The sequence below is a fragment of the Rhinolophus ferrumequinum genome, chromosome 15 (genome assembly GCF_004115265.2).
Source record: "Rhinolophus ferrumequinum isolate MPI-CBG mRhiFer1 chromosome 15, mRhiFer1_v1.p, whole genome shotgun sequence".
Taxonomy (NCBI): Eukaryota; Metazoa; Chordata; class Mammalia; order Chiroptera; family Rhinolophidae; genus Rhinolophus; species Rhinolophus ferrumequinum.
The window spans coordinates 50,311,496-50,326,066 of record NC_046298.1 but is presented as its reverse complement, the minus strand read 5'-3'; the positions used below and the strand labels follow the sequence as shown (position 1 = coordinate 50,326,066).

At 39.5% G+C, this 14,571-nt stretch overlaps 1 protein-coding gene across 1 annotated transcript; it reads right to left on the bottom strand.

The window, feature by feature from the left end:
• Positions 1-876: 876 nt before the first annotated feature.
• Positions 877-3,018, bottom strand: ZSCAN4 (zinc finger and SCAN domain containing 4). The gene is made up of 3 exons (XM_033127775.1): positions 2,530-3,018; positions 1,856-2,021; positions 877-1,767 (listed from the first exon to the last, which is right to left on the bottom strand). Exons 1-3 carry the CDS (start codon positions 2,929-2,931, stop codon positions 1,025-1,027), a joined length of 1,311 nt encoding a protein of 436 aa, XP_032983666.1. The 5' UTR covers positions 2,932-3,018; the 3' UTR covers positions 877-1,024.
• Positions 3,019-14,571: the final 11,553 nt, after the last annotated feature.

Below are 14,571 nucleotides of genomic sequence, written 5' to 3'. Positions count from 1 at the left end.
ACACACACATATAATTTAAAATTTCTATTATTTCACAACCTACTTCACAGAAGTCTTTCAAGAGATTTCCCTTGTAACAGGAAGCATGTGCAAGAATGTTCACTATAGCACACCTGTAGACAGTTCAGGAAAGAGGATGGATAAATAGAGGTTTCTCCACAAAGTGGAGCCTTATCTGCAGTCTAACAGTGCTCCCTTCTATGGTTGCATACAGGGAATCACAGAAGTGTCACAATTTTCCCTGCAGAATGCTCCCTTCTGTGGTTCAGGCAAATTCTACATGGCACTTTCTAGTTTCTCAGTGGGATTGATTTCCTACTGGAAACCAGCTCACTAATGGATTTCAAATAATCAGAATGCTTGCCTTTGCCTCAGCACTGCACAGAGTCCTTTTTCTCCAAACTGCCCTTTCAAACTGGTTCTGCAAAGAACTCTTCCTCCCCCCATACCTGCCATCTCTGGAACAAATGAAAACATTTGATTTTTATGGTATCTGCTAACAAAATGACATTCTGCAAGTTCCAGTCACCAGTCATATTCACGTCCAGTTTAGCTATTAATATTTCCAGTTGAATTAAAAGAATGATTACATCATTTAAACAGGCTAAGGCTACTTCTGGATTTCTGCCTCTACTCCTCATGTTTTTAAGTGCTGGTGGCTGCACTAAAAATAATGGGTGTGGAGGTTGGGGAGAGGCAGGGAAAAGATCACTGGACCACCTCTAGCTGGTGTTTATGTCCTGGGGTTGGACCTCATTGCTTTGTCACATGGGATACATTCCTGGATTTTAAGAAATGAACAGATATTACATTTTTCATTTATTTAGCAGATATTTATTGGTCATTTGAAATGTCAATCACGTTTTACGCCCTTGAGATAGTTGGTGAACAAAACTCAGAAATTCCCTGCCCTCCCTAGCTTTCATTTTAGTGGGGGAGACAATAAATGGAAAATGTAATCAGGAAATTATAAATCATAAAGGAGTATTATGGAAATATACATTTTCATAGACATTTATATATATTACATCGAGGAAGCTTCTGGTGTGGGGGAAACACTTCTGAAGGCAATCTTTTGGTGCGTCCTCAGGTGGCGGTGGTAGGTGGATGACTGGCGGTAGCGTCTCTGGCACAGGGAACACACATAGGGCTTCTCTCCCGTGTGGATTCTCTCATGAGCCAGGAGGTTGGTTCTGTGGCTGAAGGACATTGTGCACGTGCTGCACCTGAAAGGCTTCTCTCCTGCATGAATCTTCTGATGCACATGTAGGTCTGAGGCCTGGAAGAAGCCTTTGTCACACTCGACACAAATAAATGTCCTCTCGTTATTATGTCTTCTCTGGTGGACTTTTAATCGAGAGAAATACCTAAAGATCTTGGGACACTTCTCACACTGGTATGACTTTTGGGCTCTGTGGAATCTTTCCTGGTGCCTCCCACACGTGGAGTTTCCCACATTGCTCTGGTGAGTAGGAACAGGCTCAGGGGTGACCTGGTCTGGCTTGGAGACAGATGCTGGTCCCATCTCCATAAGGACACCTTGATAAGAGGATCCCTTCAGGGACCTTTCCTGGGACCTGGAGGTGCCTAGACTTGCTCTTCTGGAGCTAAGTGGATTCTCCAAAGAAACACCTCCCTCTTCAGGCCTAGAACAGCTCTCTTTCTGGATAATGAGTAGGGAAGGTGTTTGATTGCCTTGACTAGTAACACTGTCATTTACTTGACAAATTTCCAAAGAAATGTCACCATTTTCTTTATCTTCATCTCCTGTGAAAATAAAGTGACTCAGTGAAGTTATACCCAAGAAAGACTCCACATAGAACATCCCTCTGGTACCTGGGGTCCCCTCACTCACCTTGTCCTGTTTCCAGGAAAGTATCTTGGGGAGTCCAGGAGGGTGTCCCCATGTTCGGTCCTGTTGGGGTTCTTGCTAACAAGTGTTTCTTGAAGTGAATAATGACTTCTCTTAGGGGCATATTCTCAGAAAAGAGGGCTTCCTGTCCTTGCATGTGGACATGGACCTGTAAACAAAACCTGGTCACTGTCGTATCTGGATCTGTTAAGTGATAGAAGCCTTTGTGGAAAACCTACCCTTTCAGGCTTTCTCAAGATCCCTCTACTGTTGCTCCCCTGTCTACTGTCCTGCCCTTTATCTCTCATGGTAACTTCTTGTTAGTGTGTCTTCCTTAATGATAAAAGACAAATATTAAGTCTTTCTGAGGGAAGAACCAGCTCATGTTAAGGCATTTCTCTTCATCCTTGAGGTTTCTGCTTAATTGAGAATTTCTTAATGAGACCTCCTACCACCTCACCAGCTTAAATTAAATTAATTAATATGCTGGTGCCACATGTCCCACTGAATATATGGATATAAAACTTTTTTTTCCCCTTCCTTACTTATGATGGTAAAGATTATCCTTGGTGAGGACTGATAATTGGGTCTACAGTAACTCTTCTTTCTCTACTTCCAGGCAACCCCAACAGACTGTACTACGCCCCTCACCCCAGAGGTCAGAACCCTCCACTCACTAAACCGGGGGGCTTCATGTAATCATCACTCAGGTCTGCCATGAATTTCTCCAGGTTTCTGCCACTTGACTCCCATTTCTCCTTCAATGTGGACGCGTCGCTGCTGTGTCTATTGATCATAAACTGTTCCAGGACCAAACGAGATATAATTTCATCCTTGCTGTGTTTTTCTGGCTGCAGCCATGAGTGAAATGACTTATAGATTCTTTGCAGTTCTTGCCTTGCACATAAGTTACTGCCATTTGGAAATACAAATAAGCTGAGCTCAGTAATCGGGAACTCAGAGACCCCTTCTCGTTCCTGGATGGCACTTCCTTGGCTGGGTTTAAGCTCTAGATTTTCTGACCCAGGATCATTCCTTGATGGTTCACCTTGACATGAGAATCTGAGATCTAAAGCCATTCTTGACGTGGATTCTCAGAGATTAAACTTCAGCAATTCAATTTCTGCTGAGTTGTTTGGGGATCTGTTTCAACAACTGGTGGATGCTTAAAGAGTGCAAGCTAAATATAGAAGTGGTATATAATTAATTACAGCACTGACATATTTGAAAACAAACAAAAAAAGTTCAGGTCCAGAAGAATTCGTGAACGAATTCTACTAGACATTTAAGAAAGAAAGAATTCTAATTTTACGTACAATTTCTTAGAGCACAACAAAAAGTAGGAACATTCCCCTTTTAGTTAAGGCCTTACAAACATGTTAAAGAAAGGAATACTACAGACAAATATCTCTCCCAAATATAGGTGTAAAAATTAAAAGCAAATTATTTGCAAATCAAATCCAGTCACATTTAAGAAAAATAATATATCACAAACAAGTGGGGTTCACTTTCTAGATGAAAAGGTGGTTTAAAATTTTAAAATCAATGTAAGCTCCACATTAATAGAATATAGAAAAACATACTATAGTCATCTCCCTAGTACATTTTAAATTTTCAATAAGTCAGTGCTCATTACAGAAAAAGATTCTAAGGAAACTAGAACTAAAGAGAACTTTTTTAATGTAATAAAGTATACAAAATGCAGCAAAATTATCTTTAAATTTTTCATCTCGAAATTGAGAGATGGATGGTCATGGTCAACTCTATGCAACATTGGACTACTCCCTAACCAGTAAAAAAAAATTATATATATATATACATATATATGTGTGTATACATATATAGATAGATATAGATATAGATAGATATAGATATGTAGATATAGATATAAAAAATCATTAATTATGTCCTGATTTTGTCTGCAAAGAAATCCCAAATTCTCTTCAAATATTAGACTAGGTGAATTTTTTGCAAGATACATGATGAAAGCCCAAAATAACAGAATCAGTTGGATTGCACAATAACAGAAGTAGCTGAAAATGAAAACAAACAAAAAACTTTACCACTTATATTACCAATAAACATCAAATATCTATGAAAAATCCAAAAAAAAAATCTCTGCCCAAATATGCAACATTAATGAATACATATAGAAAGGATAGCCATATTCATGGGTTAGAAGACTCAGTATTATGGAAAAATCTTAATTCTCCCCAAATTGCACTATAAATTCAATGCTATTTCAGTGAAAATCCAGCAAGTGTGGGGCAGCCAGATGGCTCAGTTGGTTAGAGCACAAGCTCTGAACAACTGGATTGCTGGTTCAACTCCCACATGGGCCAGTGGGCTGTGCCCTCTGCGACTAGATTGAAGACAACAAGCTGCTGCTGAGCTTCCAGAGGGGTGACCAGATGGCTCAGTTGATTGGAGCACGAGCTCTCAACAACAAGGTTGCCGGTTCAATTCCTGCATGGGATGGTGGGCTGCGCCCCCTGCAATTAAAGATTGAAAACGGCAACTGGACTTGGAGCTGAACTGTGCCCTCCACAACTAGATTGAAGGACAACTACTTGGAGCTGATGGGCCCTGGAGAAACACACTGTCCCCCAATATTCCCCAGTAAAACTTAAAGAAAAGAAAATCCAGCAAGTGTGTGTGTGTGTGTGTGTGTGTGTGTGTGTGTGTGTGAGAAAAATGACAAGCTGATTCTAAAATTATATAGACATAAAAGGGCTAAGAATAGCCAAGACAAATCTGAACAATAATTTTTCAGGATGTACATAATCAGAAAACAAAATGGATTAGGAGACTACATTCTTTAAGATTGTGATCATGACACAGGGATAGGCAGAAAATGTAGCAGAATATTGCCCTAATACAGATCAACATCTATACAGTCACCTGCTTTCTGGAAAAAAATAACACTGAAGTTCATGTTCAAAGGGGCAAGGTTTTTCTTTCTCAATAAATGGCGCTAGGTCAACTGACTATTGATAAAGGGGAAAATTAATATTGATATCTGCCTTACACCATTTACAAAAATTAATTCTAGCTGGATTTAAAAAAAACACCTCTGAAATATAAAGCTTCCAGAAGACAACATGGAAAAGAACATTTAAGAACTTGCAATAGGAAAAGATAGCTTTAATATGACAGAAAAAACTCAGCATAAAGGAAGAGATTAACATATTGGACTACATTACTACAAAAACTTCTGTTCATGAAGTAGTCATTCATTTATTAAAAAGATGAAGCACAGTAGAGAAGAGATTTTTCAATATGTACACAAACCACGGTGCGAGTTTATAAAGAACCCCCTCAAATCAATTAAATACAAGACTGCTTGATAGAGAAATCATCAAAATTACTTCTCAAAAGTGGATTGGTAAACAAGTGGAAAGAGGTTTAACCCCATTAATGATTTCAGAAATGCAAAATAAAACTACAGTATAATGCTACAAAATACCTGCCAGAGTAACTAAAGTCAAATAGGCTGAATGTCAGTATGGTTTGGAGCACCTGGACATCTCAGTCATTGCTGGTGGGCACTCACTTTGGAAATGTTTTGACTGTATTCAATCTATATTTATGCATTCCCTGAGACTCCTCAGTTTTATTCCCTGGCATCTACGCAACAGAAAAATGTACTCATGTGCATCAAAGACATAAACAAGAATGTTTATATCATCACAACTCACAATATTTCTACACTGTAAACCATCTAAATGTCCAACATTAAATTGAATAGATTACAATTAATTCATGTAGAGGCATACTTGGCAGCAATAAAAAATTAATAAACTGCTGCATGCAACAACATGAATTAACCACACATCAAAATGTTGAATGAAATAATCCAGACACCAAATATAATACATTTTGTTTAGTCCTATTTATGTTATTTTTGTTTAGTCCTATTTATGTTATTTGGAAAGCATACAGATGTTATCAGTGTTATTTAGGATGTTGGCTACTTTTGGAGATAATAGTAGATACTGCGATAGGTACATATATGGAGGGCTGCATAGGAGGACCCCATCCCAGTTTTCCTGCGGTGCTGTACTTTGTTTTCACTGGTAATATTCTAATACTTATCTCGGATGTAGTTACACAGGAGATTTTCTCTGTAAAAATTTACCAAGCTATATACTTTCACTTTATTTTTCTTTATGTGTGTTACACTTTGATAAAAATGTTCAAATTTATTTTATTTATTTTTTAAAAAATTTTAATTGCATTTGACACTCAATATTATATTAGTTTCAGGTGTACCACATAGTAATTAGACATTTATATAACTTATGAAGTGATCACCCCATAAGTCAAGTACTCATCTGACACCAGAGTTATTACAATATCATTGCCTATATTCTCTATGCCATACTTTACATCCCTGTAACTGTTTTTATAACTAACAATTTATATTTCTTAACCCCTTTACCTTTTCCATTTACCCCCAACCCCCTCCTATCTGGCGACTATCAATTTGTTCTCTGTATCTATGAGTTTGTTTCTGTTGTGTTTGTTTATTTAAAAAATACTCAATTTTAAATAGTAAATGGGGTCTTAACTTGCAATTGGACAGGATGTATTTGAATGGAGGCAGTGATCTTGTACAATTATGTTCTGTCAATTATAGGAAAACAAAATATTAGAAAATGTTGAAGAAAAAAGTGAATGAAATAGAAGAGACAGGCTGGAATCCACACAAAAGATTTCATCCTGTGTTGGAAATGCCTACATCACACATGGACATCTGCACGACCACACAGACATCTGCACCACCCCCACTGTGTCAGTCCAGTGACACATTCCATAGGAAACTTTCTCTTCATTGTTTTCCTTTTCTTCCATCAATAATTACCTCTTCCTTGTGAAAAACATTTGTCCTTCACTGCTTTTGTCAAAGTTACAGCTTTATGTTACTGTTTCTAATCCCTGTCCTTTTCCACTGGTGTCTAGGATCCAGCAAAGATGAAATTGAGTTTGCATTGCTCCATATTGATTTCCGACCGAAAATTATGTTACCTGGACAACTGTAGGTACATCATTTGGGATGTTGAATGGATAAAAGATTTAATCCTTTTTATACATTATTGCTCTATTTTTGGTCCTTTTTCCATTTTGTATATAGTTAACATTTCAAAGAGTAGTACTGTTTTAAAAATCAAGTTTCATGCCACAGAATTGGAAAATGTCGGTATTGGGTGGGATTGACAATTAGGCCAGTTTGTTAGTTGATGTCATTTCACGCTTTGTGCCAATGTCAACTGGCTGTCTCATCAGATTAGCCCCCCTGATCTCATCAGTTAATGGGGAAAAAAAACCCATAGGAGAAAATTGAACACATTTTTGTCTTTCCCTAATCCATTTATCATAAAGCTTCCAGTCAACCTTTATAAAATCTGCTCAGGTCATACTCTACTTTCATGACTCCCTCTTGCCCTGGAGAAAAGTCCTTCCTGGTCCCATGAGGCCTTTCCTGGGCCACTTCTCACCCCTCCAGCCCCATTTTAGATATTGTGGCTGGTTCTCTATATCCAGGGACACTGCTTTCTCTCTCTCTCCCTCTTTCTCTCTCTCTCGGTCCATATCCTCTCCTTCTTCTGAGTCTCCCCACGAGTTCTCTTTCTAGACTACCCCAGGCACACACAGACCACAGGGTCACACTTGCAGACATGTACACAGCTGTGCAGAATTATTATGGCTAAGGCCTTGGAATTCAAAACCATACTGCCATATTAAAAGGTCTCATCACAAGAAAAAAAAATTGTAACTATGTGTGGTAATGCATGTTAACTAGAGTTATAGTGATGACCATTTTGTAATATATACAAGTATCAAATTGTTATGTGGCAAACCTGAAACACAAGGTGTGATCAAAATATATGGTGAATGCTGTTGCCAAGTGCCATCCAACAGAAAGGCGGGGATCTTAACTATGGGAAGTGGCACGACTAACCTTATTAACAGTGTGATAAGTTTCAACTCATTTAGTGCAGTCAGTCTGGTGTGAGCTACGGTTGAGAGGTGTGTTTTAAAGTGTGCCATAAATCACCCTCCATTATGAGAACACTCTGTGTCATACATTGCTTCTAGTATATGGCCAATTTTTTTTTTATATGGTGTGTTCTCATTCACTGTATTCACTGGATCTGGCACTGTTTGACTTATGGCGGTCCCCTTCTGTGTCATGGGGGCTCTGACCTCCAATGACATCAGCTCTCAGAGTTGCTATGGCAGCTAAAAGAATTAACATATATGAAGCACATGGAGCATTTATTGGCATGTGGCAAGCACTCAGTGTAAGTCTGCTAAATAACTGACAGTCATGCTTTAAGTTTCAACTCCCACCCTCATATCAGCCATGGACTAACACTTTCAGAAGATGACATGAAAATCAATTACTAGAAACACACATTTAACAAAACAACAAAGCCATGCAAACAGACCTTCCAGGGCAATGTCTCCTCGAATTAGGCCAGATTTTACACAGCTAGAGCAGTTGTACAATAGACCACCCCATGCCTGAGAGACCCCTTTATCTTTGTACCAAGGAAATTTATCCCCATAGCTAAGTCTACACTCGTTCAAGAAACTCACCTCCTTGAGAAGACTCAACTTCAAACTGGGTAATCCTGGACGCAAGGCTGAGCTGCTGTGTGACTTGACTGCCTCTGCACTGGGTTCATCTGATGTGCCTTCCCAAAGCTGCTCTCTTTTATAGGGCCTGAGGTCAATGATGCAATTAAAGATGTGATTGGATAAAATCTGCCTGTTGATGAATCCCTGATGTCATTTTCATCCTGCTCCAGGTCCAGCTCTAATACCTAGTATATACCCCCCTGGGCCTGGGGCAAGAGACCATCATCAAACACACTCCCATGTCTGCAGTGAGATGTACCAACATTCACACTAATTGGGAATGCAGAGATTAACATCAGTCTCAGATAAATTCCGGTCAAGTGAGTCATACACCAATTTGCTAACCCTTTCTAATTTTCTGAGACTTGTGATTGCAAGTGTAGCAGAGAACAAGGCTCATGTTCTCTCCTCCTGTGCCAATCCCAGGCTGGTAAGTCAGAGGGGCCCCAGGAACACAGACGAGGGGTTCCTAGTCCAGGAAAGAGATCACAGGGGAAGGGAGAGGTCAGTGTTTATTTATGATGAGAAACACATGATGTTTGATAGACTTGTAAGGACGGAGGGTGAAGATGGAGTTATAATGGTGACAGCCTCCTGGTTTGAAAACCTGGTGAGGCGGAAGTGTTGTCACACAGCAGCCTACCTGTCTGTCCCCTCATACCTGCCCCTAAAGAAAGGAGAGTCTGTGAGACTGATCCTTTCAGGGACTTTGCTTCACCTTTGTGCTTACATCTATGTCTCCCTGTTTTGCCCCAAAGGATGGCTGGTTAGTCAATGATGGGTAAGATTCCTCAAGGAAGGAACAACCTAAAACAGGAACAGTCGCATAGGGGCCATCTGGAGAACTCACAGGGTTGATAGTGGTGGGCATAGACCCCCGCCTCCCGCCCCGGCTAAGGAGAGCTCCTGCCTCTGTGGCTATATTCCTTCCCACAACCTGCTTGGGAAGAGATTCAATGATGTGATAACATCAGTTCTCCATCTATTCATATCAGTAAGTTTCAGCATAAAGGTTTTGTCCCTGGGGGAGGTACATACATCCTATGACTTACGGTTCCGCTGCTTGCAGGCAAGGGTTTGAATCAGTTTCCTAGTATAATGTATGAAATTCACAGAGAGTGGAGAAAACAATGTTACTTCCTTGTGTGTTCATCAATAAAAGCCACAAGGTGGCCCGATTCAGGGCTCTCAGTCCTTTGAGGCTGTGAGACCCTTGGCCCCTATTGCATAAATCTCTTGACTTCAGTTTCTTTCTTAACCCTTTGCCGCCCCTTCTTGTTCTCTCACTGTCCGTGTCGTACTGGACGCGACACAGAAGAAAGGTGGAGGGCTGAACTCACTAGGGGCAAACTCAGCACTTCTGTTTCCTGACCTGTGGAGGGTGTGACTGCTCCGTAGAAGAAAAGGGAGAATTGGCAAAGCAGAAGAGTTTTTTTGCTTGTTTTAAGGGAAGGGACTTGGGCAGCAGTCCAAACATTGTCTGTCTTTACCTTCAAGTTATATCCAGAATCAAACCACTTTTCACCCCTCCACAGCCAGGACTCTCAGCCCATTACCTACTCTCTTTCCCCTGGATTATTGAGCTCAGCAAGAGAGTGGCCTCCCCTCCTCCCACCAGTCATTCTCAAAGCAGCTGTCATAGGGACCTTTTAGAACCAAGGGTGACCGCATCTGTCCTCTGCTAGAAGCTCCTTAACATTTCCAGAGTCATTCAGCCAGAGCTCATAGGAATGAAATAGAAAACATAAAAGTGCAAAGGTTGTGATACACCTATGGGAAGAGATTCTTTTTGCCTTATGCCTCCAAAACAGTGGCTAACACATATAAGTTCTGACAATTAAGTTCGCGAGCTTGTTGCAACAATGTTGCTAACCTTTTTGATATCAGAGGGATTATACAAATTCATAATTTGAACCAACTGGACAGTTAACCAAGTTTACTATTTGGAAATGCTGAAAAGTTTGCATGAAAAAGTTAGTTGACCTGAACTTTTCACCAACAATTCATGGCTTTTGCATCACGACAATGTACCAGCTCACACGGCACTGTCTGTGAGGGAGTTTTTAGCCAGTAAACAAATAACTGTATTGGAACACCCTCCCTACTCACCTGATCTGGTCCCCAATGACTTCTTTCTTTACCCAAAGAAAAAGGAAATATTGCAAGGAAGACATTTTGATGACATTCAGGACATCAAGGGTAATACAATGACAGCTCTGATGGCCATTCCAGAAAAAGAATTCCCAAATTGCTTTGAAAGGTGGACTAGGCACTGGCATCGGTGCATCGCTTCCTAAGGGGAGTACTTTGAAGGTGACCGTAGTGATATTCAGCAGTGAGGTGTGGAGCACTTTTTCTAGGATCAGTTCTATAAATTAATTGTCATATCATGCATTACTATTAAATAATAGTTGTGAAATACATAAATAAAATTGAAGTAGAGGTACCAAGATCTGGATACAAGCAGTCTCCAAAAGAGGGGAAAAATACGTGATGACTCAGCAGGAGACACATTAATGGGGGTTTCAGTGGCCTAGGCTGGGCATGGATACTTGGTCCTAAAGTTGCTGGACTCTGAAGCATGTGACAGAAGTTCAGGAATGAGGCAGAAAGACACATATGGGTGACTCAGGGGACAGGTGACCATAGTTGGAGGCACCATGAGGATGTCACTGGAGGTCAGATGTATAGAGGCTGGTAGGAGTGGCAAAAAAAGGCCAGAAAGTAAGAAGGCAGGAGTTCTAACCAGGAAATGGTGCAGCTGGTTTAAAGTAAGGTGGGTGGGGTAGGGTCTGGGATAGGACAGGAGGGCAAAGGAGGATGATACTTTGGTGGAGGAGACCCCAGTGTGAACTGTAGAGCTCTCTCTCATTTCCCAAGGGTCCTCACTTTAGCAATTTAACACAGAGGAGAGGAGCAAATCTGTTTCCTTCACCTCAACTGGCCTTTTAGAACCAGGCACCCAGGGTAGTAACCCAGGCTTTATATTGTTTTCTTGTTAGATGTTACCGTCCAATCTCAGTAGGAGGCTTTTGGTCCAAGACAGTTGTTCATCCTAGACGATGCATACATCCATACTGACTATAATTTTTTAAGACTCATGTTTTTTCTTGTATTAGTTTATTCCTTTATATTGATTAAGAGTATTCCATTTATAAGTTCAATAATTTCTTACCCATTCATGGATGAATGAATATTTATTACCTAGTATTTGGCTTTGAAGAATAAAGTTGCTGGGAATGTGTATTTACAAGATTTCTGGGGATACAAGTCCCTATTTCTCTTGTGATTATAATTATGAATAAGATCTTGTCAAATGATGAGTGGATGATTAACTTTATTAAGTGCCAGCGTTTTCCAACTTTATTTTTACTAGTTTGCGTTCTCACCAGCAATGTATGAAAGGCCCAGCTATTTTTCATATTTTCACCAACGAGGTATTTTCACTTTTAATACTTCCCATTGAAATGAGTGTGTAGTGGTATCTCATTGTGGTTTTAATTTCTTTGCCCTTAAATATCAATAACGCTGAGCTAATTTTCATGTACTTATTTGCCGTTCATATATTATCTTTTGTAAAACATGTGTTCAAATACTTTGCCCATTTTTAATAGTGTTGTTTAATAGTATTTATCTTATTATATATTCTGGTTATCCAGCATTTATCAGCTATAGATTTTGTAAATATTTTTTCTTAGGCTATAATCAGAGTTTTCATTTTCTTAACAGTATCTTTGAACTGCAATGAATTTTAATAAACTCTAGTTTATCGTATTTTTCTTTCATGGTTTGTGTTTGTTTTTTCCTATGTAAGAAATCTTGGCTTACAGCAAGGAAAAAGAGCATTCCTCCTATGTTATCTCTAAGATGATATATATTTTTATCTTTTATATTAAGGTCCACGATCCATTTTGAATAAATTTGTGAATATTTTGAGGGAAGGGTTGAGGTACTTTTTTATGCATGAAGATAATTTTTCAGAAAATGTGTTGAAAATATTCTTTCATCTTTGAGTTATTTTGGCAACTTTGTTGAAAATAAATTAATGATAAGCATGTGGCTCTATTGTCTATCCTTTCATCAATGCCACACACTCATTATTTTAGCTTTATAGTTTAAGTTTTTAAATCAGATCTTTAAAGTCCAAATTTGTTTTATTTTAAAGAAAATGTTTGGATTATTATAGGTCTTTTGCATTTCCAAATACATTTTATGTTATGTATTTTTTGAAGTGAACATAACCTCAAGATTTTATTGTCTTCATAATAAAGCAAAAGATGAAGCTTAGAACTGGATCTCTTGGCTTTTTCTCATCTTCTCCCATTTCACATATGAAGGGGGCAGTGTGGGCTGGTAGCTAAGAGCTTGAACTCTGGGGACACTTTGGAATTCTACTCATCTAGGTCCATTACCAACTGGCTGACTTTGGTCATGCCCATTCTCTCCAGGCCTCAGATTCATGTCTGGAGAAACGGAAACATGGACATTAAATTGTACAGCACAGAAAGGAAGCAGACAGTAAATAAGAGATATATAATGCAGTCCACTGAAGACCCCATCCTGGTGCAAAGGTGAGGAAACATGTAGCAGGATCCCAAGGCTAGTGAGAACTCGGCTTGTTGATGGAATCAAGTGAAGGCCAGTGGGGCTGGAGGGGTGGTTGGAGGGATGAGGGGTAGAAGCTGATGCACATGGTTTTGTAGGTTATGATGAGAAATTTGGATTTATTCTAACTGTGCTGGGAAGCTGTGGGAATTTAGTAAGACAGACACATTATCTTTTTTTAATGTCTTATTTTGAAATAAATATAGATTCACAAAAAATTGCAAATATAGTACACAGTAACTTTCACTTAGTTTTCCCTAGGGTAACATCTTATGTAATCTTAATATCAAAACCAGGAATTTGACATTGGTTCAATCCTCAGACTTTTTTCAGAGTTCACCATTCTACATGTACGTGTGTGTGTGTGTGTGTGTGTGTGTGTGTGCAATTTTATCCCATGTGTAGATTCTTGTAACCATCACAATGAAAACACCAAACTTTTTGGCAGAGGTTTTATTTAGTCCCCAAATGCAGATATTACAAGTCAAATTAAGAGAAGTTTAAGGTAGACGGATATATACCAGCAAAAGTGAGGGGTATTTAGAGAAATAAAACCAATCACCCTAAGGAGCTAAACTTTTGGACTCAGTGTTTGGTATGAGCAACCAAGAATTAACATGTTGCTAGGAAGGACTTTGGTCAGGACATTACAGTGACAATCCTGAACACTTGGAGTTGGTATTTTAAAGGAGAGGCCAGGAGAACAATTGAGGTTTATGTTTGGAAATGTGGCTCTTCAAATAGATCAATAGAGTGTGGGTAATGTAATGGTCAAAGTTTCTTTAACTGGGCTACAAAGTTTCTTTGAATGGGCTACAACAAGAGCAGTTGAAAGGGAACCTTATGACATATTCAACTGTACAAAATTTTGCCAGCGAGATGGGGACAAAATTATGGTGCCAAGTAGTGGTTAGCTGTTGCAGTGGTGTTTAAGAGGCCATTTAAGTATGGTGTCAGTGGGTCAAAATACAGCCAAGCAGCTGTTGCATTGCCAGGTGGGGTCCCGCAGTGTCCCAGGTCTAGGCTATTACCTACCCAATCAAAATAGGTATAGCCAGGCTACAAAAAGCCAGAAGGCCAAGCAATAGCATTTGTTCTGTGCGAGTGCTATAACTTGAGGCACCAAGGGCCCACTGACCACATGGGCATAGTGTGGAGCAGGAGATGTTTCAGGTCTATGTGGCTGGTGGGGGCAGCCTGCATTCCTTAGTGGAAGATGTTTTAATGAGTTCAGTTTTAATCTCTTGGCCTCTGCTATTCACACTGTTGTGGCTGTGGCTCCCAGAGCCATGATCTCTATTTCCTAAGTAGGATTATTATGTGCATTAGAAATTATTAAGTATCCTCTATAAGCAGGAATATTTGTGGTTTAGGCTAGACATTATCAGATAATTCTGGCAGATAGCCAAAGGGGCATTTGATCATGAGAGGATCATAATTCTCAGTAATTCAAGCCTTGGTCTGGCTAC